At 41.9% G+C, this 27,995-nt stretch overlaps 1 protein-coding gene across 1 annotated transcript in view; it reads left to right on the forward strand.

Moving 5' to 3' along the window:
* Positions 1-27,995, forward strand: part of CACNA1C (calcium voltage-gated channel subunit alpha1 C) — a 721,004-nt gene that overhangs the window by 579,336 nt on the left and 113,673 nt on the right. Inside the window, exons 11-13 of the mRNA XM_029953179.1 lie at positions 92-118; positions 13,904-14,064; positions 15,001-15,226. Of these exons, the coding sequence (XP_029809039.1) occupies positions 92-118; positions 13,904-14,064; positions 15,001-15,226 (414 nt within the window). The remainder of the gene's footprint in view (positions 1-91; positions 119-13,903; positions 14,065-15,000; positions 15,227-27,995) is intronic.

The following is a 27,995-nucleotide window of genomic DNA, read 5'->3' on the forward strand; positions in this document are numbered from 1 at the left end:
ACAGCAAACTTCTCTAGAATTGCTGAACATCTTTTAAATGGAAGAATGTGTATTACGTGTTATTTGGTAACATCTGCTTTTTCTCTTGCAGCCATCGGATTTCCAAATCAAAGTTCAGGTGAGTGAGATGCATGTTCATTGTCTTTCCTTCTGACTACTAGCTCTCTCCCAGCTACACTTTTGGGTAGCCCAAAGTACACCCACTGGGTGGGGTGGTACAGTGAAGGTGTTCTTCTAAGAAGTAAACTGCTCTCTTCTGTATGGCTACCAAGAAAAGTCTTTTAGATCAGATTCAACATATAATTCAAGGGTTGACATTTGTTGAATTTTCTTTGCCAGTCTTTTTGGCAGCACCATTCTTAGGAGGTTGTGAAGCCCAATGTGTCTCCCTTCCTTATAAGATGAAGTCCAGTTAAAATAAATGTAATATGGGCACTTGCTACATTTCTTGCCTACTTCGTGTTTATGGAACCCAATGAGAAATGAACTGTAAGGGTTATGAAATGCACATAGAATCACTACCCTGCTCTGCTTCAAAGCCTTCCACAGGACCCATGGTCTTCAGCCCCGGGTCTGCCTTTCCGGCCTCACCTCCTGTGCAACCCGGCACATACTCTTTGTTCCCACCACATGGAATTTCTTGCAGTCACCAGAGTGTTCCCTGTCTTTCAGACATCAAGGCCTTTCCTTGTAGCCTTTCTTCTCCCTGAATCACTGTGTCCACATGTCTTCGTCTGTAGAATTCAGATTTTTGTTAAGAACCTCAAATGTTACTACATATACCATACCCTCTGCAAATTCTCCACAAGTTACTCACCTGCCTCCATTCTCATAGTGCTTTGTTCATACCTCTATCACAGCACTTAACATACTACACTCCAGTTATTGGCTCATAGGCCTGTCTTTTTAAATATGCCTCAGAGAGCCTAGCTAAGTGCCAATCCAAGGGTAGGCTGTCCTTACATGTATGTTGAATGGATGAATGAATGGATTTGTAGAGTGGGGACGTGAATTTTCTCCCACAAAGCTTGTACATGCCAAAGATATTGGTTGTTTGTGTTTTGTAATTGATCTAATCTTGCTTCCCTAGACTCACCTACTGTGTAGCAAGAGCATAAATAACACTAAACTTTAGTCCAGCTGGGTAAATATAACCCAATGCTATTCTTTAAATAGTCCCTGAAGGTGAAATGTTCAGTTTCTCATATTTCCATTTCCCTGGCTTTTCTCCAGGATGGAATCTGGATGCATGCATGGGGACAGGGAACTTTTAGATCCTGGGAAATAAACAAGCCTTGATTAGGGCTGCTCCTAGAATCCTTCTGAGTTCTTCTGCCTACCTCCCCTGTATGATGGCTAGTCTGGGCTTCTCTCTGAACTGGCCCCTACTAGGGTGCAAAAATCTATCTAGTTTAGACATCTACCACTGGACTCCATGCCCCCCCAAATTAGCACTTGATCTTGAAATCTCTACTTCTGCTCTCTGACCCCAAAGGTCTGTCAATCCACCTACTTCAGTACCTCCACACCTCATCTGAGTGTATGGACACTTCCAGGTCCTTCACACTCCATAAACAAGCTATGGGAAACCCAGAGCACTATGACAGGCTCACCTATCTACCTGCCTCCCACCACTGTATTTGTACCAGCCTGAACAGAACTCTGAGCCAAAGGCTGGTGTTGTCCCAGGGGCCTGCAGACAGCCCCCCATACTATACCCAATGAAGGCCACCCACCTAGAGACACTGGCTTGGTTTGTGGGTTTTGGTGGTTATTTTTTTTCCAAATTTTTATTTAAATTCTAGTTAGTTAACATATAGTGTAATATTGGTTTCAGAAGTAGAATTTAGTGATCTATCACTTAACATATAACACCCAGTGCTCATCACAAGTGCCCTCCTTAATGTTTGTTGTCCATAAAGCCCCATCCCCCCGCCCACTTCCCTCTATCAACACTTCAGCATTTATCTATCTTAGAGTCTCTTATGCTTTGCTTCCCTCTCTCTTTTTTCTTTTTTCCACTTTGCTTCCTTCTCTTATTTTTTCCTTTATTTTCCCCTTCCCATGTGTTCATTTGTTTTGTTTCCTAAATTCCACATATGAGTGAAATCATGGTTTTTGTCTTTCTCTGACTGACTTATTTTGCTTAGCATAATACACTACCTCCATCCATGTTGTTGTAAATGGCAAGCTTTCATTCTTTTTGATGGCTGAGTAACATTCCATTACATGTATACATATATGTATGCGTGTGTGTGTGTGTGTGTATGTGTATACATACCACATCTTCTTTATCCATTCATCAGTCAGTGGACACTTGGGCTCTTGCCATAGTTTGGCTATTGTTGATAATGCTACTATAAACATGGGGGTGCGTGTACCCTTTTGCATATGTACTTTTTTATCTTTTTGGTAAATACCTAGAAATGCCATTGCTGGATCACAGAATAGTTCTATTTTTAACTGTTTGAGGAGCCTCCACACTGTTTTTCCACAGTGGCTGCACTAGTTTTCATTCCCACCAACAGTGTAAAAGGGTTCCCCATTTTTTGCATCCTCACCAACGTCTGTTGTTTCCTATGTTATTAATTTCAGCCATTCTGATAGGTATGAGGTGGTATCTCATTGTGGTTTTGATTTGTATTTCTCTGATGATGAGTAATGTTGAGCATCTTTTCATGTGTCTGCTAGCCATCTGGATGTCTTCTTTAGAAAAATGTTATTCATGTCTTTTGCCCATTTCTTCCCTGCATTATTTGTTTTTTGGTGTTGAGTTTGATAAGTTCTTTATAGATTTTGGATACTAACCCTTTATCTGATATGTCATTTTTGCAAATATCTTCTCCCATTCCATCAATTGACTTTTAGTTTTGTAGATTGTTTCCTTCACTGTGCAAAAGCTTTTTATCTTGATGATGTCCCAATAGTTCATTTTTGCTTTTGTTTCCCTTGCCTCCAGTGACATGAGTAGTAGGAAATTGCTACAGCCAAGGTCAAAGAGGTTGCTGCCTGTGTTCTCCTCTAAGATTTTGATGGTTTCCTGTTTCACATTTAGTTCTTTTATCCATTTTTTATTTATTTGTGTGTGTGTGTGGTGTAAGAAAGGGATCCAGTTTTATTCTTTGGTATGTTGCTGGTCAGTTTTCCCAACACCATTTGTTGAAGGGTCTTTTTCCATTGGATATTCTTTCCTGTTTTGCTGAAGAGTAAGTGACCATATAGTTATGTGGTCCATTTTTTTTTTCTATATGTCTGTTTTTGTGCCAGTCCATACTGTCTTGATGACTATACCTTTGTAATATAGCTTAAAGTCTGGAATTGTGAGGCCTCCAGATTTGCCTTTCTTTTTCAGTATTGCTTTGGCTATTTGGGTTCTTCTGTTGTTTTATACAAGTTTGGGGATTGTTTGTTCTAGCTCTGTGAAAAATGCTAGTGGTATTTTGATACAGGCTGCATTAAATGTGTAGATTACTTTGAGTAGTATCTACATTTTAACAAAATTTTTTCTTCCAATCCATGAGCATGGAATTTTTCTGCATTTCCTAGTGTCCTCTTGAATTTCTTTCATGAATGTTTTATAGTTTTCAGAGTCTTACAGATTTCTTACCTCTTTGGTTCAATTTATTCCTAGATATCTTATGGTTTTTGGCACAATGAAATTGATTCCTTGATTTCTTTTTCTGCACTTCATTATTGGTGTATAGAAATGCAACCAATTTTTGTACATTGATTTTATATCCTGTGACTTTACTGAATTCGTGTATTAGTTCTAGCAATTTTTTGGTGGAATCTTTTGGGTTTTCTACATAGAGGATCATATTGTCTGCAAATAGTAAAAGTGTCAATTCTTCCTTGCTGATTTGGATGCCTTTTATTTCTTTTTGTTGTTTAATTGCTGAGGCTAAGACTTCCAGTACTATGTTAAATAGCAATAGTGAGAGCAAACATCTCTGTCTTCTTCCTGACCATAGAGGAAAAGCTCTCAGTTTTTCCCCATTGAGGATGATATTAGCTGTGTGTCTCTCATATATGGCTTTTATGATATTGAGTTATACACCATCTATACCTACTTTGCTAAGAGTCTTTATCAAGAATGGATGCTGTATTTTGTCAAATGCTTTTTCCACATCTATTGAGAGGATCATATGGTTCTTATCCTTTCTTTTATTAATGTAGTGTATCACATTGATTGATTTGCAGATATTGAACCACCCCTGCAGCCCAGGAATGAATACCACTTGAACATGGTTAATAATTCTTTTAATGCACTATTGGATTCAATTTGCTAGTATCTGGTTGAGAATTTTTGCATACATGTTCATCAGAGATATTGGCTTGTAATTCTCCTTTTTAATGGGATTTTTGACTGGTTTTGGAATCAAGGTGATATTGGCCATATAGAATGAGTTTTGAAGTTTTCCTTCCCTTTCTATTTGTTAGAACAGTCTGAGAAGAATAGGCATTAACTCTTCTTTAAATGTCTAGTAGAATTCCCCTGAGAAGCCATCAGGCCCTAGACTTTTGTTTGTTGGGAGACTTTTGATTACTGATTTAATTTCTTTGCTGGTGATGAGTCTGTTCAACTTCTGTTCCAGAATATTCTCTTATAATTGTTTGTATTTCTGTGGTGTTGGTTGTGATCTGTCTTCTTTCATTCACGATTTTATCTATTTGGCTTTCTTTTCTTTTTGATGAGTCTGGCTAGGGGGTTATCAATTTTATTAATTATCTAAAAGAACAAGATCTTAGTTTTTTTAATCTGTTCTACCTGGTTATTTTGTTTATTTCTATATCATTTATCTCTGTTCTAATCTTTATAATTTCTCTTCTTCTGCTGGCTTTGCTGTTCCTTTACTAGCTCCTTAAGGTGTAAGGTCATTAGGCTGTGTATCTGAGACTTTTCTTGGCTTTTGAGGTAGGCCTGAATTCTACTCTACTTCCCTCCTAGGACCACCTTTGTGGCATCCCAAAGTTCTAGATTGTCCTATTTTTATTTGCTTCGATGTATTTTTTAATTTCTCCTCTAATTTCCTGGTTAACCCATTCATTCTTTAGTCGGATATTCTTTAACCTCCATGTATTTGTGGTCTTTCCAAAATTTTCTTGTGGTTGACTTTGAGTTTCATAGCATTGTGGTCAGAAAAGTTGGATGGTATGATCTTTTTGTACTTGTTGAGGTCTGATTTGTGACCCAGTATATGATCTGTTCTGGAGAATGTTCCATGTGAACTCAAAAAGAATATGTATTCCACTGCTTTAGGATGAAATGTTCTGAATATATCTGTTAAGTCCATCCAATCCAGTGTTTTATTCAAAGTTATTGTTTCTGTGTGTTGATTTTCTGCTTATATGATCTGTCCATTGCTGTAAGTGGGGTGTCAAAGTCCCCTATTATGGCTACTTCAGGTTTCTTTTGGCAACCATTACCATGATATATTGTTGTCCATTCCCTCACTTTAATTCTGCAGACTTCTTTAGGTCTAAAATGAGTCTCTTTTAGGCAACATATAGATGGGTCTTGTTTTTTTAAATACATTCTGATACTATTCTTTTGATAAGAGTCTTTAGTCCATTTGCATACAGAGTGATTATTTAAAGATATAAATTAGTGTCATTGTATTAACCTGTAGAGTTGATGTTTCTGATGATGTTCTCTTTTCTTTCTGATTTTTGTTGCTTTGGGTCTTTTTTCTCCACTCAGAGTCCTCTTTAATATATCTTACAGGGCTGGTTGAGTAGTCATGAGCTCCTTTAGTTTTTTGGGTAGGGGCAAACTCTTTATCTCTCCTATTCTGAATGACAGATTTGCTGGATAAGTATTCTTGGCTGCATATTTTTCCCATTCAGCACATTGAATATATTATGCCACTCCCTTCGGGCCTGCCAGATTTCTTTGGACAGATCTACTGTGAACTTGACCTGTCTTCCCTTGTAGGTTAAGGACTTTTTTTCCCATTGCTGATTTTCTAAAATCTTTCTTCCCCTCTTTTTCTCACTTGCATTATTTTCCATAATTTTATCTTCTATATCACTGATTCATTCCTCTGCTTTGTCCATCCTCATTGTCATTGCATCTGTTTAGTTGTGCATCTTCATTATATTCAGCCTCATTATATTTTAATTCCTTTATCTCTGCAGTAAGGGATTCTCTAGTGTCTTCTATGCTTTTCTCAAACCCAGCTAATATCCTTATGATTATTGTTTTAAATTCTGGTTCATACATCTTATTTGTGTCTTTATTGATTAAATTAAATCCCTGACCATGACTTCTTCCTATTCTTTCTTTTGGGATCAATTCCTCTGTCTTGTCATTTTGTCTGAATCACTAGTTTTGTGTCTGTGATTGTTAGGAAAGTAGATCCTATTTCCCTTAGAGCTGAAGCTTTGCAGCACTCTATGATAAGTAGACCTGGTGCATGCAAGGGGTTTGGGTTGGTCTTCTGGGGGCTATGGCCTGCTGCACTGATTCTCAGGGTGACTTGCCCTAGTGGAGATGCACCTGCCGAGTACAGAGGGTGGAGCTTAGTGTAAGCAATTCAGCCTCCACTTGGTGGTGCTCGTTTGCTTGCTGATGTTAATCAGTGCTGGTGGGTTGGCTAGGGTTGGGGGAAATAGTGTTAGCCCACTCTCTCATCCCCAGAGCAGGAAGTTCAAGCTCACCACTCTTCAGAAAGCCTCACAAAAGAGCAGACAACCGTCTCTCTTATGTTGCCAGCCTCTACCAGATCCCTGCTTTCACCCTGCCTGCCACCGAGCTGTCTGCCTGCCTGGAGACACAGTCCTCCTGTGTTTTATCTCAGGCTTGTGGCTGCGATTCAAAACTACAAATTTTAGAGATCTGTGTGTCTCAGACACATGCTGATCCTCTGGGAAAGGGTCTTGCCAGCTTTGCTGTTTGCTGCTTGTCCCAGAAAATGGTCACGAGACTGTGCAGTGATTCAGAGTTTATGGTAAAGTGCAGCACAACTCCAGCACGAAGGTTTTTTTGTCCTCAGCCAGTATCTTTGTTCCTATGCTAGGGAACAGGGCAGCACATTGGTGCTGCCAGTTTTTTGTCCCCAGAGTGAACATGTCACCACTCCCAAATTCACTCCAAGCAGGGAAACTGTTTCTTCCCGTGCAACCCAGGGAATCCTCAGACCATGCTGCCTGCTCCTGGGTCTCTCACCCTCCTTCCCCACCAGAGCACCATCAAGCCCACCAGGCATGACCCTGGCAATGGCACAGACATTCAAAACTTCAGACTTTGTACTCCACTGCTCTCCTTTTCCCAGGCAGTAGTTTTGGGGGAGAGTTTTTCTTGCACAGTTCCCTGCATGAACTTTCATTCCTTCCCTCTCTTTCTTTCTTTCCCTCCCAATACTCTTTACAAGATCAAGGTTCCCTCCTCAAGGCAGCACCTGCAGCTCTTCTCTCCCCCAAATCAACTCTCCACAGCTCCTGTCTTCCACAGTGTGGCCATTTTCTATCTCTAGTTGTGCAGTTTTTTCTCTCTCAGTCTTCAAGTATTGGGTGTTCAAAATGATTTGATATTTATTTGTGTTTTAGGGACAAGGCAAGCTTAGGGTCCCCCTAGTCCTCTACCATCTTAACTCCTCTGTTTAATATAAAAATTATTGAGATATGTTCACTAATTTTTTGCACTAAGTCTTTGAAATCCAGTGTGTATTTTACACTTACTACATGTCTCAGTTTGGACTTGCCAATTTCAAGTGCTCAAGAGCCACATGTGGCTAGTAGCTACTATCCCAGATGATGCCTCCCTAAAAGGTCTGAGCAGATATGAATGACAGCCCTCTACATCTAGATTCTACAGCCCAATGATGGTGTGTTTATAAAGAAGATCAAAGCCTGGCAATGGATTGAAAATGCCATGGAAATTATCAAAGTAGACCTGGAAGTGTTTCTGTCTGATGCTGAGATTTCTACTACAGATGCATGAAGAATGTGTCTTTGTACTTTCTGCCTGTCTGATTGTGGCAGCCATGATTGAATGGGAGCATACAGGAGAAAAGCATAGTAGTACGGGGGAAAATGGAGAGAAAATTTTTGCAACTCAGAAATAACTCTGTAAAAAGTGAAGAGCCTGTTTTACTCTTTAAAAAGATTCCAAAATTTGAGTTTTAACAAAATTAGAGTATCCTGATTATTTTCTCAGTTTAACAATGGCAAATAAGACAATTTGAATTTCCAGCTGGAGTATTCCATTTGCAATACTGAAAGATACAAAAACATAGTGTATTTAAAAGAAATGTTAGGAGACAGACTTCAGGGGAAGTTCAGCAAATTAATCAAGTTATAATATTTGAGCAATATTAGGGGTTACTTTAGTAAGCCAAGTCTTCACTTTGAAGAAACAATAAGGAATTTGCAACATTTGTGGCTCATGCTTCAGAATAGGTTTTAAATAGTTAGGGAACAAACTATTTAGAAAGTCTTGTGCAACTTGGTGGGATTAATCAGATAACCTGTTGGAGTTTCCAGATCTTGACTTTACAGAGCTCTGAAGTGAACCCCATGAGGTTCTAAAATCTGGTAGGACTGTCTTGCCCCATCTTCAGTGAAATGAGCAGCAAGGACAAGGCACATATCCAAATCTGCCTAATATCTGATAGTCCATTTTAAGTTACTTACATATAGTAAAGAAGAGTTAAATGTAATCATTTTCTGTGTTGCTTGTCCCCGGTTAAAGAAAAGATAGGAAATTATTCTAGCCACTAGAAAAAGCCTGAGATGCCCACCATTTTTTAACTTCATATATAATTTATTGTCAAATTGGTTTCCATATAACACCCAGTGCTCTTCCCCACAAGTGCTCTCCTCCATGACCATCACCACCTTCCACCATCACCCTCCCCCTTCAGCCCTCAGTTCGTTTTTTGTATTCAAGAGTCTCTCATGATTTCCCTCCCTCCCTCTCCCTAACTCTTTTTCACCCTTACCCTCCCCATGGTCCTCTGTTAGGTTTTTCCTGTTAGACCTATGAGTGAAAACATATCATGCCAGTCAGAGTGGCTAAAATGAACAAATCAAGAGACTATAGATGCTGGTGAGGATGTGAAGAAATGGGCACCCTATCACACTGTTGGTGGGAATGTAAACTGGTACAGCTGCTCTGGAAAAGAGTGTGGAGGTTCCTCAAAAAACTATCAGTAGAACTCCCCTATGACCCAGAAATAGCCGTGCTGGGGATTTACCCAAGGGATATAGAAGTGCTGATGCAGAGGGGCACATGTACCCCAATGTTCATAGAGGCACTTTCAACAATAGCCAAATCATGGAAAGAGCCTAAATGTCCATCAACCAATGAATAGATCAAGAAGATGTGGTTTATATATACAATGGAGTGTTACATGGCACTGAGAAAGAATGAAATCTGACCATCTGTAGTGAAGTGGATGGACCTCAAGGGTGTCATGCAAGTGAAAGAGGGACACCATTTTGATGTTGTCTACTCTTCTAGATCCCTGACAAAAATTATATGCCAAGCAAACTCTTTTAGTGGGACTGCCCTTTCTTCACCCTCACTTTTATCCCTGGGTCACAAAAGCTCCAGGGCTCTCAAGCCTTGTCTTCAGCAAGATGTTAGTAAATCTGCATAGAGTTTGTCTCTGCCGTTCTACCAACCTATCAGTCAAATGTCCTTACCATGTGAGATAGACTGCACTGAGTACTATGCATCTATAGTGAAGTGCAAGACACGGTCCCTTTCCCTTGAGGATCTTATGATCTCACTGGAGAGGCAAGAACCATATACTAAAAGATAACTGACAGTATAGGGAAATGGGAAACCATTTCTCTGGGTAACCTTTGCTCACTCCTCCACCCCTGGCTAGGAGGCTTTTTGGTGTGTTCCTGTGGCACCTCTGCGAAGCCTGCCTTGGTGGTAAGCATACTCTTTGATTGTTTGCTTAAGGATCTTTAAGCATGAGCTTTTTTTATGTCTTTTTTTTTTTTTTGAGAGACTGAAACAGAGAGTGAGCAAGGGAGGGGCAGTAAGAGAGGGAGATACAGAATCAGAAGAAGCTGCTGACAGTTCAGAGCCTGACACAGGGCTTAAACCCATGTACTGTGAGATCATGACCTGGGCTGAAGGTGGGCACTTAACCGACTGAGCCACCCAGGTACCCCTCTTTAAGCATGAATTTTATGCAGCCAAAGACTGTTTATCCTGTTAACTCTTGAATATTTAGTACCTATCCCATGATAGATGTTTAATACATATTTTTAATGTATAACTAAAATGAGTAATGCAGATAATAAATGTGACAGGAGTTCTAAGTCTGGGAAGACTAGAAAATTTCACCATGGAGAAGCTGGGACTTGAGCTAAGCCCTAAAGAATGGGCAGGACATAGGGGCGCCTGGGTGGCTCAGTCAGTTAAGCGGCCGACTTCAGCTCAGGTCATGATCTCACAGTTTGTGGGTTCGAACCCCGTGTCAGGCTCAGCACAGAGCCTGGAGCCTGCTTCTGATTCTGTGTCTTCCTCTCTCTCTGACCGTCCCCCGCTCATGCTTAGTCTCTCTCTCTCTCTCTCAAAAAATAAACATTAAAACATTAAAAAAAAAAAAAAGAATGGGCAGGACATAGAAAGGGGAGGTCCTGACAGTTGTAGGGACAGTCCATGTAGGTGGAAAGGCAACAGTAAGGCCCAGAATTAGGAAAAGATCAGGTGGATCCCAGGGTGAGTGATCAGAAATTTCCCATGGGGATGCAATGATAAAGAATTTTGAAGAAGTAGATTGGGCACATTCATATCCATCCTTCTGTCCTATGTCTACATATGGGGACTTCTATTTCTAGAGTAAATGACTTTTGTAGTTAGTGTGAAGGGAACATGAATAGCAGGCAAATTTCTCCTCCCTATTTTATCATTTAATTTCTATATCCTCCATGCATATGTAAACACAAATAAATTTACACATTCTAATAAATCATTACATTTATTATACAGTAGGAAGCGTTGCCAGGAAACCAGTTGTCAAGTAAAGCTATATTTTGAAGAGTGGGAGGTGTATAATTATCTTTAAATACTTTTCTCTGGATAGTAATTACCCCCACCCCAGCCCAAATCCATGTGACTCCCCTGAATGGATGTGCACAGGAACAGCACATTTAACTGCCACTACCCTGTCTGACAGCCACTCCTTCAGCGGGTCAGGCAGTTCTAGACCCATGGGATAGTCCTGACCATGTGGCACCCCATATCCTAAACTTGGGGAAAAAGGAGCTTAATCAAGTTCTCAGTATTAAACTGACTCCAACTCCATTTCCACATACTGTAAAGAAATGCAAACTTGATTCTTCAGACTCTGAATAATAATTATCAGTGATTTCTGTAACATAAAATTATATCTATTTAAAATATTCTTTGAAACTACAATATAAGCTATTTAGGATCAGATAGAGATTTGTCCTAAAAATTCATTTTTCAGGAAAAAGATTGCACCAAATTTCTCTACAGTATTAATAACCACAATAACAGGAGAGCAGCAGTGTCCTGCCCTGGCAAGATAAGACTGCTCAATACCAAGAGCTGGCAAACTCCAGAGGAGCCTAAGCACTCCTTGTCCCACTCCTCTGCCCCTCTCTTCACCCTCCCTCATCTTCATTCTTACCCATGGTGGTATGTCTGGGAAGATATATGCCTCCCTATGTGCATTTAGAACCCTTAATTTTCTGACCCTGATGCACTTCTTGTCTATGTAGTGAATTACCCCCAAGTAGCAGCCAAGTATACCCTACAAAGAGATAGCATGCACTGGAGATGGCATTCAAGCACCCACGATAAGGCAGGGTCAAACCAGAACACTATGTGATTAATTCTTTCTTCCCTCTCTGTCCTGTAAGCCAAAAACTAAGTTCTCTCTGCAGTTCTGAGGAAACGGTTCTCTTCTTAAATGTACTTCTCACTTTTCTAGTCTCCTAATAGCTTTTAACAAAGATTTGGTAAAAGGGTTTTCCACAGACACTAGGTAGAAAATACGGAGTGAAAACAGATGAAGTCAAGCTATCTTGAAAGTCAGTTTGGGGGTAGGTGGAGGAATCCATAGCAGCAGGGATCTGCATTTCTGGAAACATAGAATACAGATATGAATACAGGTATTCATGGACTATTGCTCCAAGATGCTTCTTTGTTTCTCCCCTGCCTTCTTTATTACCCACACAGGGGCAGTGCCTTCTGACTGCCTGCTGGTCTCTCTACATACATTACCTACAAGCACCTCAAACCTATTTCCTGAGCTGAGCACCCCTACTTTTCCCTAGTAGCAACCTCTCTGCCCAGAGCACTGCTTCTTGTCCGTACCTATATTGGTTAGAGATGTCACTCTTCCAAAATACTCAAGCCAGATGTTTTGGCTATCCTTTCCATACCTTTCTCTCTTACCTTGCAGTCAGGCTCAACATCCTATTGATTCTGCCTCCAAAATTGTGGAGTGTCAACTCACTGTCCTCTTTTTCCATTAATAAAGCTACTGTCTTCATCATCTCCAGCCTAGATGCCCAAAGAGCATTTCTCATACTACCTCTAATCTAGAAGTTGTTTCGTTGTTTGGTTGGTTGGTTTTCTAAAATCAAATCCCATTATTCTCCCTCTGGAAATCCTTAGGGTGGCCTCTGTAAGTCTCTCTCCCAAGCGCCTCTCCATCACCCCCTTCCTTCTTCTCTCCTTTGCTGCTACTGTCAGCATTTATTAAATGTTTGGTCAGTGGAATTACCAAATTTTCTCTGTATCTAATGAGGATGAAATTAGGGACAAGCTATAAACTCCTCCACCAGAGAATTTTAGAATGCGAGTGACTCCTTGGGATCGTCTAGCTTAATGGTTCTCAACCATGGTTATAGATTAGAACCACCTGGGGAGCTCTAAAAAATACCCAGCCCCAGAGAATCAGATTTAGTTGATTGGAGTTGGAGCCTGGGTACTAGTGGGGGTTTATGATTATTTTTTAAGCTTCCCCAGGTAATTTTATGTACACTCATGTTTGAGAATTATTGACAGAAGCCCCTAACCAAGAGACCAAAAGAATATTATAAGGATCATAGCTAAGCTTCCAGGGCACCAATGTCTGCTGCATGAACTTGTATGTAAAGATGTGTGTGTGTGTGTGTGTGTGTGTGTGTGTGTGTGTGTGCGTGTGCGCGCGCGCTCTTTTCTCAACAGAGAATCTAAGCATCATCAGAATCTCAAAACATTCCATAACCCCGTAAAGGCAAAGAACCTCTGATCCAGATTCACCCCTTACACTTTACAGATGAAGCAGCATCTGGGCGAGAGACTGGGCTCAGGGGAAAATCAAACCTGGGATATCCCCCACTGTGGGATATCAGTCAAGGTACTCAACCTCCATGGCCCTTAGTTTACTCCTCCTCAAAATCAGGATAACACCTGCTTTTCAGGGTTATTTAAAGAATTAAAGAGAAGGCATGAGAAGTGTCTAATATAGTAACAGGCATGGATGACATTTCATTAATGGTAAACATTACTAGTCCTATTCCTACCATCACTACTAATAATACTCTTAATACTTGCAATGGAATTTTAAATAAAATCTATTTATACCAGATGCATTATATGGTGTTTGTATATATATGACATATATATATCTATATATATGGATTTTCATAATCTGCACAACCCTGTGAGCTTGGCCCAATTCCTGTTTTACAAGTGGGAGAACCAAAGCTTTAAGAGGCAGGGGCCATACCTGAGGCCACACAAGTGAGAGAGCCTGATTACCTTGACAGGGAGCTTATCTCTTTGCCACCAGATTGTATTGCTCTGGTGAGGCCAAGTTCATTAAGGGAATAAAGGAAGCCGCTATGGTACCTCTCAAATTGGAAGAATCTGAATTTCACAGGCACCTCCCTCCCCATCCTTCTCTCCTTGTTCCTTTTCCAGCCGCTACTGGCGCCGGTGGAATCGGTTCTGCAGAAGAAAGTGTCGTGCTGCAGTCAAGTCTAATGTCTTCTACTGGCTTGTGATCTTCCTGGTGTTCCTCAACACACTCACCATTGCCTCAGAACATTACAACCAGCCCCACTGGCTCACAGAGGTCCAAGGTGAGAGGCAGCCCCTGGCACTATCCTTCTTTATTCTTGTTAACTTGGCCCTGAATCCCAGGGAGGGAATAGTCATAGGCACAAGGTTGATGGGAAAGCTGCCAGTGGCCGTGGCTCTTGGCAGGCACCATGCTAGAGACACCAGGGCCTGACAGCTTGCAAGCCTCATAGTAAAATGCACAACCTCATTATAAACAGATGTGGCTCACCTGTCTAGGCCCACACCATCTGCCTACCCTAACAGTCACCGTTGGGTCCAGGTGACAAGGACATGTGCTGCTCCTTGTTTGGCTATCTCAGACCCTTGGCTGCCAACTTTCCAGAATGGATTTTCAATACAATAGCCTGCCGGTTGGCCTGTCAGAACATTTGAGAATGAGGTGAGCATAAAGCCAGGAAAGAGTGGCCTGAGCACGAGGAGCTGTCCTCAATGGGACACCCTTCCCTGGACCCCTAGAAGAGGACCTCCCTAGCCAGTGCCTCAGCTCCACACGCAGAGAGTCAGGCAGATATAGGGGCTGCATTCCAGAATGCTGGGAGGTGTGCAGTCTCCCAGAGTAGAGGGCAGGCCTGTAGAGGGTGGCCTGGCTCCCCCTGTTGACTGATTGGTTTAGGCAGATTACTTACCTCTCAGAATCTCACTTTTCATCTCTGAAAAGCTGCTGGGAGGAGTAAAGAAGGTTAGCACACAGAACCTTTGATGCATGGTAGATCCTCGATACATGTTACTGTGATTATTACTAGATACCCCTTTCTTGTCACTTTGGCCCCAATTGTTTTGTTCTGGCAGCAGCATTCAGGAGAGGTGTCCTAGCTGGTAAGGGAAGCATCTGGGTTTCTTCTCCAGTGGTGATAATTACTGTTTTCTTTCTCCTCCCCCTTCTCCCTACTCTTATATCCATGTTGGGATCCTGCCCCATCTCTTGAACCCACCAGATACGGCCAACAAGGCACTACTGGCCCTTTTCACTGCAGAGATGCTGCTAAAGATGTACAGCCTGGGCCTACAGGCCTACTTTGTGTCCCTATTCAACCGCTTTGACTGCTTCATCGTGTGTGGGGGCATCCTGGAGACCATCCTGGTGGAGACCAAGATCATGTCTCCCTTGGGCATCTCTGTGCTGAGATGTGTCCGGCTACTGAGGATATTTAAAATCACAAGGTATTTGATTTCTCACTTCCCTTTGGACCTGGAACTTAGGTAGAAGTTCTTCCAGAAGGCAAGGGAGGCAGAAAGGCCTGGGTAGAAGAGTAGCTGCTGTTTCTTAAGGGGTCTATCCTTGGGGATATTTTTCTTCATCTAGATGACGTATCATTTAGAAGTAACTTTGCTGCTACCAGCGACAACCCAGTGGCATAAAGAAATTTGGGATTTATTTAGTTACATAAAAGAAGTATAGAGGGGCACCTGGGTGGTTCAGTTGGTTAAGCATCCTACTCTTGATCTCAGCTTAGGTCATGATCTCACAGTTCGTGAGGGTGAGCTCTGTATCAGGCTCTGTGCTGATAGCATGGAACCTACTTGGGATTCTCTCTCTCTCTCTCTCTCTCTCTCTCTGTCTCTCTCTCTCTCTCTCACTCTCTCTCTCTCTGCCCCTACCCTCTCACATGTGTCTCTTTCTCTCTCCCTCTCAAAATAAAAAAACTTAAAAAGAAGTGCAGAAGTAGGCAGTCCACGTGGATTGAAGAAGACAGAGATCCAGACCCCTTCTGTCCTTTTTTTTTTTTAATGTTTATTATTTTTGAGAGAGACAGAGACAGAGCACGAGCAGGCGGAAGAGCAGAGAAAAAGGAAGACACAGAATCTGAAGCAGGGTCCAGGCTCTGAACTGTCAATAAAGAGCCTGACCTAGGGCTCAAACCCACAAATGTGAGATCATGAGCCGAGCCAAAATTGGATGCTCAATCAACTGAGCCACCCAGGCACCTCCCCTCTGTCCTTTACTTTGACAGCCTCAGGACTGCCTTCCACTCTCTGGGTCATTAGGTGGCTTTCAGAGATTGAGCCATCATGTTTGAATCAAGGCAGGGAGATGCAAAAGGGCAAGGGACCAAAGCAGACACCCATCCTGGCTGAGTCAGCCTTTCCAGAGCTCTTTGAGAGATCTCACCAAAGGCTCTGTTCTCGTGGCCACCCCAGCTTTTCGAGAGACTGAGCAATGTGGTCTTTTTGCTGTGCATGTGCTGCTGAAAATGCAGTCCAGATTCCTTAACTGAGGAAGGATGATGGCTATTGTGGCACAGATGGCTTTCACCCCTCCTTCTGCACATTCACACCCTCTCTGTCTGCCTGTCCATCCACCCACCCAAAGACTACAGTCTCCCCAGCTCTCTGGGTCAGGCAGTGATTCTAATGAAGAGGACGTGGGGGTGGGGCCATGGGGATAGGCGGCATGCTCCAGGACAGTCATTTCAACTGTGTTGTGACCCATTTGGGTGGTGAGATCAATTGATTGGGTCACAGCCATCATTTTTAAGCAGCTTTATGGAGATATAATTCATCACTTTAAAGTGTACAGTTCAGTGTTTTTCTATACATTCACAGAGCTTTGCAACCATCACCACAATTTAGTTTTAGAACATTTTTATCAGCCTAGAAAGAAACCCATACCCACTCATTCTCCCCGCCTTCCCTCCCCGTAGCAACCAATAAAATTTACTTTCTATTTCTGTAGATTTCCCTATTCTTGACAATTCCTGTAAGTCCAATTATGCAGTCTGTGATGTTTGATGACTGGGCTTCTTTCACTTAGCATAATGGTCAAGATCCACCCATGTCCTAGCATGCATCGATACTTTATTCCTCTTTATGGCTGAATAATATTCCATTGTGTGGGTATACATTGCGTTTGTATATTCATTCATCAGTTGATAGACATTTGGTTTATCTCTATTTTTTGGCTACTATGAATAATGCTGCCATGAATATTCATGTCCAACTTTTTGTATGGATGTTCAGTTTCATTTCTCTTACATATATACCTAGGACTGGAATATTTAGGTCATCTGATAACTCCACATTTAAGATTTTGAGAAACTGCCAAACTGTTTTCCAAAGAGACGGTACCATGTTACATTCCCAGGTGTGATGTATAAGGGTTCTAATTTCTTCACATTCTCATTTTCAGTGAAAGAATTAAATAGAATAGGAAACTATCAGGAGGTCTCACATCAACATAAGCATTGTTTCATACAAGTCTTTGGGATATATGTCTGAGTTGCAGTATAATATATATTTCTCACTGTAGGTTGTGGTCAACCTTGAAGGGACATATCAGAAACATGTGGAAGGGAGGAGACTCAAACTCTGATAAGCCTCCTCTTTGTAAGAGTCTCTGCTTTGGGATCCCAACTGATAACAGGGGCACTGAAACCATCAGTTGGATTGTGTTGGGAAAAGAGAAAGTGGGCTCAGTATCTTTCATTCAGGGATTTGGAGGTAACCAAACCCTGCTTGGTGTGTTCTGAACATGGCTACGTGAGTGATCAGCACTTGCAACACTGCCCTCAGTTTGCTGTTCTCTTTATGGCTCTCTCAGCAGCCCCCAGCACATACTCATTCCTGTGGTGCTGTCAAAAGGTGAGAGAAGGCATAAACAGTGCCAGTCCCAGGGACACTCAGTCACCAGAAGATTTATTATTAACCTAATTATTATCTTTGTTTGTTATTTGGAGGAGGGCGGGGTGGAGCACCAAAAGCCACCTACACACACACAGGCTCTTACTTCTGTTTCTCTCCCATGTTCCTACTATGTATCAAGCTCTGAGAGAGAAGGGAGGAGAGATTTGGTATGACCTGAAGCCAGGAGAATTTTACAGTCTGGCTAGGAAGATGGAGTTCGTGGATATGAAACCATTGAAAGAAGATCTAAGACAGAATAAAATAAGCTGGCAAATGTTGGGGCAGGGGTGGGGATACGTGCTATGAGAAGCTGGGAAAAGGAGAGAGTCCCTAGGAAAGGTTTAATGTCACAGGATGGACTTCAAGGACACGCAGAATTTAAACCCACAAGTTTAACACTCCTGAGCAAACACCTCCCTTCCCCTCACCCCAGAAAAAGCTCCTTCTGAATGCCCTGAATATCTTGGCATTACAGAAAATCCTTGGCTTGTACTAAAAGTAGTAGAAATATAATAATAATTATTGTTAATATGCATAAGTACTTACTCTGTGCATATAGTGTGGCCTGACTTCTTTCAATTTACTCATCCTCACAATTAACTGAGGGTACTATTATCATGATTCCCATTTTACAGATGAGGAAACTGTGGTTTAAAGATTTAAGGCACTTACCCAGGCCACACAGACTGCTCGGGGATGAATCTGGAATAAAGTAGCAGGTCCTTCTGTCTGACCTCAGGTTCTGTGCTCCTAACCATGACCGTGATCTGTGGAGTTGCCTGCTAAACTGTCTTGTCTTTGTCTCAGAGATATGCCTTAAAGGATTTTTACATATTGATTCTTGTTGTTGGATATTTGCTGATTCTACCTGTTCCTCCTTGGGTCTGGTAAAAGCTATTTTTCATTTGGAGTTTTTAGTGCTTCCTAAATAGTTCTCAAAAGTCTATATGTTTAGGGGTTTGTTTTTGCTTTGTTTTTTAGATTCCAATAGAAAAGAATACTTGTTCCTAGATATCTTCATACAGTCTTGAAGAGATTTACATTCATTCTATTTCTAATCAATAATTTATCTATTTCTAAGCTGAAAGTGTTGCCAAGAAGCCATTTTTTAAAATCTGCCTTTGTCAGAGTTTCCCATAGTCCCTCCACAAGAAAGATTGGTGGTATTTTCAGATCTCTATAAAGTCTATAAACAGAATAATTTCATTATCTAATTGGAACTTACTTTGGCAAAGGCCATCATCTTCCTGTTTGCAAGCTTCCAACCCCTCTGGGTGCTTTTGGAAAACAACATAGAGTATAACTATGTAGGGAATCCTGTGCCCCTTCTGAACCTTGTCTCCAGTATACTCCAGTGACCAAGAAAATGCCTAAAATATGGACTGGGAGTGGACATCATGGTCTCTAGAGATGGGTCATCTTGAGATGGTCCTGTCATCAAGCAAACATATTTCTCTGACTTCTTTTAAAACCGCTTAGAAAAAACTTTGTGGTATCTCACTATTGTTCGTATGTTAAAAAAAACTTTTTTTCGCAATGAGTTCTGACCCAGTGATTGTAATTCTCAGACTTAGTTTAACTCAATAAGAGAGCTCATGAAAGACCCATGCCTCTAGAGATTTTGACTAACAACTTCTAGAGAGTTCCATACTGGTAGTCCAGTGACCTCACTTTCCAAAATGCTGGCCTCATTTCCTGCTGCTGTCTTTTGCCCACTTCCCTGTCTTAAAATATGGACCTTCATATATAATTGGAAACTTTAATTCTTTCATCTGCATTCCCTTCTCTATACTGTAGCCCCTAATCATGTTAAGATTGTACTTTTGATAGTTCTTGACTGGGAAAACATATAATGATAAAGAGCTACTATGAATTCAGCAAAGCCTTTAAATTATTTGAATTTTATTAATTCCTATATACTTGTATGCATTTGAAAAGTGGAAATGTACACACAAGACAGGCTATTTATTTAGAGTGCTGTAATGCTTGATGCATCCATGGATTCATGGATCCTTTCCTAAAATTCCAAGGTTCCCTTACCTTACCCAGGACCTGTGGTCTGAGTTTGAAATACTGACCTAGACTAAGAGTCCTCAACCATGATGTAATGACACAGCAGCATGTCCAGAGAAGTTGAACAGTATGTAGCAGTAATTTGTTATTATAGGAGCTGAAATATCAAAGTTTATGAACCATTACTTTTCTAAAAAATAAATGCAAATAAATTCAAGATTGTTCCTGTAACACCCTCACTTTGGTCATTTGCATTCCCAAATGCTTTTACAATGGGCAAAAATGGGCTAGACTTACCACTCTTCATGCTCTCTGAAGGGAGCAGAAGTCTTTGATATATGATGAATACGAAGATGATATATGAAGAAAATGAATTTTTAGCATGCCCATTTTTGTGTTTTTTGTCAAAATCTCAGAATACCTTAGAGAGTATATTGTGTATATGAGTATCCTGTATGTCTCATTTTAAAAAAGACTGAGAACCGTGCACTGCACTGTAAACCAGTTGATTACTAAGTGTTAGTAATATTAGGAGTGGTAAGTTATGGAATAGGGAAGGCAAGATTCCTGCCTCAGTGAGAACAGAGAGGCATACATGTGACCAAAATATTTTTCATCTTTTGATACATTACCCATGACAGTGGGCCTTCCAGCCATGTGATAAGATTGGTTTCTTTCTACTACTTTGAGGTTGTACAGGACCCTTGAATGTTGCCAGTTTTTAATATCAAGTATGTCTACTCTCTGTCAGCCCAGGCTGACTTAGCATTCTACAGGGAGGAAGAAAGACCTCAGTTAGACTAAATCTGGATGTGATTCCAATTTACTAATTGCATCTCATTTTTTGTACAGTTGGTTTCTAAATGCACTGAAGTCCCTCCAGCCCTTGTTGTTTTCTCTCTTAAACCTTAAATCCGTTTCTTTCTCCAACTGCTCCTCCCCTGTGGCTCCCTTCCCAGGTCTGAAATGTAAGTTTGGGCTGACTCAGCACAGACAGATTTACTGATGAATCATGACCACATATGGGCTCCATATAGCCCCAAGGTGAGAGCCTTTGCAGATTCTTCAGGCTCTAAATATCTCCATTTCAACTGCCAGAATTTGACCATCTGAACATCAGATCCAACCCCACACCACCCCAACCCTCCCCACTCTAGCCCTCCTCTTCTCAGGGCACCATGAAGGCTCTGAGCTATTTAAGGACCATTATTAAGGAGATATGTTTGGCATCTGCCCAGTTTCCAGGCCAGGGTCTATGGAGAAGGCAGCTCAGGCTTAAGAGCTTGCTCACTGACTTCCACATGAAGGGTGGTTGTTCTCTGGGATGGTGACCCGCTGGCAGCACCTGCTGAGGATTAAGAAGACCCAGGTGCTCCTTCCCTAACACTAACATATCTGATACAGGGGCCCACTAGCAGACACTAAGTAGCTCTGTGGTCCAGGAACTCAGATGAGCATAATCAGAAGGCAATTCCAAGGTCAAAACCAGTCTTGCCAGCATGACTAGGTTACATTCCCCCAGTAGGTTCTGTTTTCAATGGGACCAAGGCCTCTTATGCAAACAGAGAAGACAGGACCTTTGAACTTGTTACCCAAGGCAGGGTTTGACTCTAAAGTGAAACACATAAAATGTGCATCCTTCTAGATTGGAAGGGGTGGAGGTGGATATCAGCAGGAACTAAACTGGTAGATTTGGCCTTGGGCTCCAGGCTGTCTCAGACCCTGACCACGATAGTATAGAATTCCTCTGTTTGGCTCTTCCTGGACCAGTATATGCCTGGTTCAGCACCCCCATCTCGCTAATCCCTCCAGGTTCTGTTGTGTCTTACAGAACCGGGGGCCAACTTTAATGAAGGGCTAGTCTTTGTAAACCCACCTTGTGTGTCCCTGTGTCTGGCGCAGGGAGAGGTAAGGGCAAGGCTGAGCTTCCTCCTTGAATGAACCTTCTGTGCTTCCCCCAGTTATCTTACATGACCTGCATTCTTCCTCTCTTCCTTAGTATATGGAAGCCTGTGTGGTATATAGAAGCCTCATATGCAGTGAATACTGCATGAAATTTAGATCACTGCCACCAACACTGTGAGGAGTCTTGTTTTGGAGGGGTTGGGGTGTTTTTACCCCTCAGGACAAGAAGAGTTGGGACAGGTATAAATTTAGCTATAAATCTCTCTAGAACAGAGAGGGAGTAAGGTGGAGCATTTGCAAAGCACCTTAAAGCTATAGGTACTGTTATTTTGAAGATCTTTTATTTATAGCAGGCTCAATGCTCTGCTCCATACCTAGACTGTCTAGACTGTAAAGAACCTGGCCCTGAGCTATTTGAAGTAAAGGTTCTCAAGATGTAAGTTCCAGTTCAAGCAAGGCTCAGGCCACTTTCTGCCACTGATGATAAGCGAGAAGTCCACAGAGCCCCAAAAGACTTAGCAGAAAGAATAATGGAGCTTCAGTATCCCCGAACAAATGCTGGTCACTTAAGCCAAGAGAGGCAGAGGAGCAAAGTAACAAAAGTGAAGCCATAGTCGGCAAGTGAGACAATTTAGGTAACAAACTGCCTGGATCAGAAAACCCTCATGTGCACCCTACTTTAAAGAGAGAACAGTGGGCTAGGCTAGATGGAGGATGGGGTAGGCAGACACACTTTGTAGAGAATGATTTAGAGCCACAGGAGAATTGAAAAGTTGACCCCAAGGATGACATCTAGGACTGTGCATCCCCAAATACAGAGTGGAGACTTCTGTGTATGTAGATGCATGTGTGCGCTGTTCTGAAGATGAGATGCTCAGTTTTCCTGTTTCTCTCTGAGGCCCAGATCTTAAATGGTTTGTTCTGCTGTTGCTCACCTTTCTCCAAAGCTGTTTCTTTTTTGGTGACTGTGTGCTTCATGGTTTAACTGATGAGGATAAAACCCTCAGTTGATTGCTAATATGTCATTAATCCTTTTAGTTTTTATGTCTAGAAGCTAATGTATCTAAAAAAGAAAGTGATTCTGGGACCTGAGGCATCATCTGATCTGCATGCCATAGTGACAGGAGCCACCAAGAATCAGATTGACATTAAGGAAGAGAGAGCTTCAGGACCTGCAGGGCTGCCGGTGTTTCATTTAAATGCTATTTCATGTCACCCTGCCCAGAGACTGCTACCTGTCACCTACAAATCTCACCAATATCAGTGGTAATGAGGCCCCCACCCTATCTCCTGCTATCAGCCAAAGTATGCAAGGCTCCAAAATCCAGCTCTTCTGTGAACCCTAGTTGTGCTCTTTGCCACAGCAGCAGCTCAGCAGTCCTTTTGTCTCAGTCCTTTAGAAAGCACATAAAACATCTCCAACCGTGTGCACATGAGAGATGGACACCTTCTGTTTAGCAAGCTCTATGCCCCTCATGATGCCAGATAGGCTACTGGCACCAACTCTGATCCCTTAATTCTGCTCCAGAGGAACAGAAAGTACAGGTGGCAAGCCAGCCACAGGGCAGACCCCACCATGCCCCTGTTGAATGGGAAGCAACTGGAAGTTGAAGACAAACAGCATAAACAGCCATTTGTTTCTTTGTCTTCACTGTGTCTTAACTGAGTGACTGACCCTAAATGCAGTATCTTTTCAGCCTTGGTGTTTTTCATGAGGAGGGCAGGAGTGTATCTGGCTGCAGGTTGTCCCTTAAAGGCTGGTTCAAGTCCTTCAACCCACAACCACTGGTTTTGAGCAACCAATACGGGGTTTCTTCCACAAAGGAGACACACGTTCACAGAGCTCTTTGGGAAATCCTAGTGGAAGGGTCTCAGAGCCATAGCAACCCTTTCTTCTATAAGGCAGTTGACACAGAAGCACTTTTTTCTTTTTTGTTAAGATATAATTGGCACATAACCTTATATTAGTTTCAGGTGTACATAATGATTCGATATTTGTGTACATTGCACAATGTTCCCCACAATAAATCTAGTTAACATCTATTGCCCTATATGGTTCCAAATTTTGTATGATGAGGACTTTTAAATTTACTCTTAGAAGCTTTCAAGTATACAATACAGTAGGATTAACTAAAATCACCATGCTATCCATTCCATCCCCAGACTTATTTATAACTAGAGGAGTGTACCTTTGACCACCTTCATCCAGTTTGCACATCCCCCAAACCCCAACCCCCTATCTATTCCCTTCATACATAATAGTTTGACTTAACTTAAGTCAGACAGTGGAACAGTCAAGAATCTCAAAAACTCTACTCATGAATTTAGGGAAGCTATAAGAAAAGAAATGATGTGGGAGAGGTGTTTTCAGGCAAAGTGTGTTTGACTTAAGTATGTGTGTGAGAGGCCACCACCATTCCAGCCCTGCTCCCAGCGCACATACACAGAAGTATCTGTGTAACCCGTGTCCTTCTGCTTTCCCCTCCAATGATTATAAATGTGTCACATTTATAGTAAGACTCATTCATTCAACAAAATATTCATTGGTCACCTCCTTTGACTAGCCATTGTTCTAAGCACCAAGGATTTGAACAAAGTAGGTGAATTCCCTGCTCTCAGAGACCTTACATTCTCATGGTAAGTGATGCTGAGTATATTAAATAGTGGAAATAGGAGATAGAATGTGGTCAAGGGAGAACCACTGTGGTGAGGGGACATTTGAACAGAGGCCTGCAGGAACTGAAGAACTGAACCACACAGAACTCCGAGGGAAATCCCTGCAGACAGCAGAAAAACAGGGACCAGGGAGTATGCATGGAGGCTGGGGGACAGCAGGGGACTGGTGGGCTGGAGCAAAAGTGGTGGCCAAAGTGGGAGGAGATGAGGTCGTTGAGGCAATAGGGGCCAATTCTGCATGATCTTTTAGGCCTTCCGATGGGAAGCTTTTGAGAGCATAAAGCAGCATTGAAGCTTAATGTGATTTACACATTTTTGAAAATTTTTTTATTTTAAATGTGGGGGATTTATGCGTGGGGGAGGGACAGAGAGAGAGGGAGACACAGAATCCAAAACAGGCTCCAGGCTCTGAGCTGTCAGCACAGAGCCCGATGCAGGGCTTGAACCCACAAACCGTAAGATCGTGACCTGAGCTGAAGTCAGACGCTTAACCTACTGAGCCACCCAGGTGCCCCTTAATGTGACTTATATTATAACAGTGCCTCCTGCTGCAGTGGAGTGGAGTATATAGATGATTATGTACTTCCCATTTCATGGTGTCAGGAAGTATGTAACATTAATTTGTCTCATTATCAGTGATTCCAAGTGTAGAAACTGGGTTAAGCAAATGTCTACCATATTTTTCCACTGTTGAGCTACCCTTTCCCTGAGTGATTAATAAGTAATCTATGGAGTGATATTTTGAGAGTATGTGAACACCCAGTGACCTTTCACCTCATGGTTTTAGCATCCATGATGATCTTTACTGAATTTGTTACTAATGCAAAATGGTGATTTTCTTTTTTATTTATTTATTTATTTATTTATTTATTTATTTATTTATTTAGAGAGAGAGAGAGAGAGAAGGGAAGGGGCAGAGAGAGGGGGAAAGAATCCCAAGCAGGCTCCATGCTGTCAGCACAGAGCTTAATACAATGGGGCTCAATCCCACAAACCCATGAGATCATAACCTGAACCAGAATCAAGAGTTGGACACTTAACTGACCAAGCCACCCAGGGACACCAAAATGGTGATTTTTTTATGATTCTATTGTTCATTCATACATTTGTGTTATCCATTTGACATATTCTATAAAGGAAACCTCTACCTCCTTTTTAAAATATCAGTAGATATTTACTATCAATTTTTTTAAAAGTATGGTGCACTTGAGTGCTTTCAATCTGAGATGTATGTGATGTGGAAAAAGGCAGCAGGGAGCAAGTGTTGAAGTAGAGCAACCTGTCAAGATGTGATTGATGGCTCGACTGGTGCGGAGAAGTGGGAAGCAGCCAGGTTCAGGCTTCCCTTGGAAGATGGGGCCATAGGGCTTGCTAATGTGGGGGACAAGAGAGGCAGCAGGGTGACTGCAAGGGTCATGTCTTGAGCCAGAAACTATGGAAGATGATGGGGTTGGAGTTCTGTCATGTGAGCCCACCCCTGGTTGACCAAGAGAAGTGCAGACTTTCCCTGGATACCTTGAGGGACATGGGGAAGCGTGAGGAGAGTCCTCACTTTAATCAAATACTCTGCCCATTGCCTACCCCTCTGACCATCACAGCCCTCATATCTGCTCACTGCTGACCCCTCCAGGGCACTCAATATCTGCCATCTTCCATGCCCATCATTTCCAAAGAGTTCTTCTCCACTGGATGACTCATTTTGTTTCTCTACCATGCCCTCCACTTCCCCAGAGCTCCAGGCACTCCTCTTACATCCCCTTTCCCCTCTGACTCTTAGCTGTTCCATCCCCCCAAACCTCTGTTCAGTCTGGGGCCTCCTTGTCTGGGTCCCTATGGCTGCCAGACACCTCTGAACCTCAGTTGTGAGCCTGGTTTGAGTTACTTCCCTCACGTCCATGTGCCTCATAAAAATTAAGGCCTCAACCTTCTATAGCCATAAAGACTTTTCCAGAATATTCCATAACAATTGAACACACAGAAGATCGCTAGGGGGCTCTGTGACCTTAATCCATATGCACTCTCGCCTCTCATCCAGCTGGAAAGTCTTATTATAAATAAATATGCTCTAAGGTTCCTGGTTCCTAACCAGTCTACTGACAAGTGTTGGAGTGGTTGCATAAATATCACTCAAGCCCCAGCACCAGAGATTATGATTTCACGGTTCCAGGGTGAGGCATGGGAATCAGTATATACAAAATGACCAAACTCCTCTGTAGTTTCCTCTGCTACCAGGTGTGGAAACACTGCTCAATGTTCATGGGGCAGGTTTCCTAGCCCCAGAGAAGCTCTCTTGCTTCTTGCTTTAAGCAGAACAAATATTACAACCTCTAGCCTATTGGGGTACCAAGCAGTCGCTCACACATATTGGGTTAGAATTTATCTGAGGACAAAGATGGGGAGAATGAAAGAAAAAAACTTGATCTTCACCTTCAAGAACTCAGAGACTATTTGGATGAGATGAGACTGTCACAAATGAAAAACACTGATGAGCATACAAATAAATATATATTAATATTCTACAAACAGAGGATGTATGACTGGCAGACAAAATTAAGGTATAGAATGGCTGAATTTGTGAAGAAGAAAGGAGCATTAAAGATGCCAGTGTGGGAAGAAGTTCACGTTTACATCCAAACTGTTGGCCCATCTGCTTCTTTCACCTAATATGGAACCATTCTCTGGAGAGAAGTCCCCAGGCTGGGGTTGCAGCTGTGAGGCTGTAATGGGGGTGGTTTGCATGTCACTCTTTTAAGCAGCAAAAGCAATTCACTGCATATATTGGTAATAAACTGGGAATGCCTTAAGTAGAGGACATCAAGACTGTGACCTGGAAGGCAGACAGGCCAGAGTTGGAGCTAAGAAAGTGAGATTTCTCTGTTGTTGCACCTGCTCCAGTTGGAAGCCATGTTCTTTTTGCTACAGTGCGTTTCCTTATGCTGACTGACCCAGGCTTCATCCAGCAACCATTATCTGCCCACACCCACACACCTTTCCTAAGAGGAAGGGGTTTTCCCAAGGCTATAATGAGGAACCTCTGAATTTACAGTAGAGAGAATGTCTGTAACTATAAGGACTGGGAGCCTCCTCTCCAAGGAGCCCCACCAGTGGCCCATCTCTGCCCAGAAAGACTTCCCTGCCTTACAGACCTGTTCCCTATGGGTGGGATGGGTTTCCTGTTACCGAGGAGTTCCTAAACTTCCTTGCTTATCAGAATCATCTGGGATGCTTGTTAAAAATACAAGTTTCTGAGCCCCAAACTGAGATTCTGTTATTGAATCAGAATCTCCAGAAGAGAAGATTTGTAAAGAGAAGCATTGTCCAATTCTTTGGACAGAGTAAATCTGGGAAACCTCACTAAACTCTGTGCCCTCTCTTACACAGGGGTGAAAAGCTGCTGCCTGGGCTGGGGGCAGCATTGGGGAAAAAAAATTAATGTGTTTTTCTGTCTAAAGACCACTAGTGATAACAGTAATTATTAACCTTTATCAACTGTGTGCCAGGCACTATACTAGGGTGGGTTTTCTTTTTTTTGGATAAATACTTTTTTTTAATATAACACAATTTATTTTTTTAACATATGCCATTATTTTCCATCATTTACAATACAGTAGTTACAATGACACTCCAAACAGAAAAGCAAAGTAAAAAATCAAAATACCAACTTCTATTTCATGTAATTAGGCTTATACAGAAATTAGAAGGTTAAGTAACAACT

The sequence above is a fragment of the Suricata suricatta genome, chromosome 10 (genome assembly GCF_006229205.1).
Source record: "Suricata suricatta isolate VVHF042 chromosome 10, meerkat_22Aug2017_6uvM2_HiC, whole genome shotgun sequence".
In the NCBI taxonomy this organism is placed as follows: Eukaryota; Metazoa; Chordata; class Mammalia; order Carnivora; family Herpestidae; genus Suricata; species Suricata suricatta.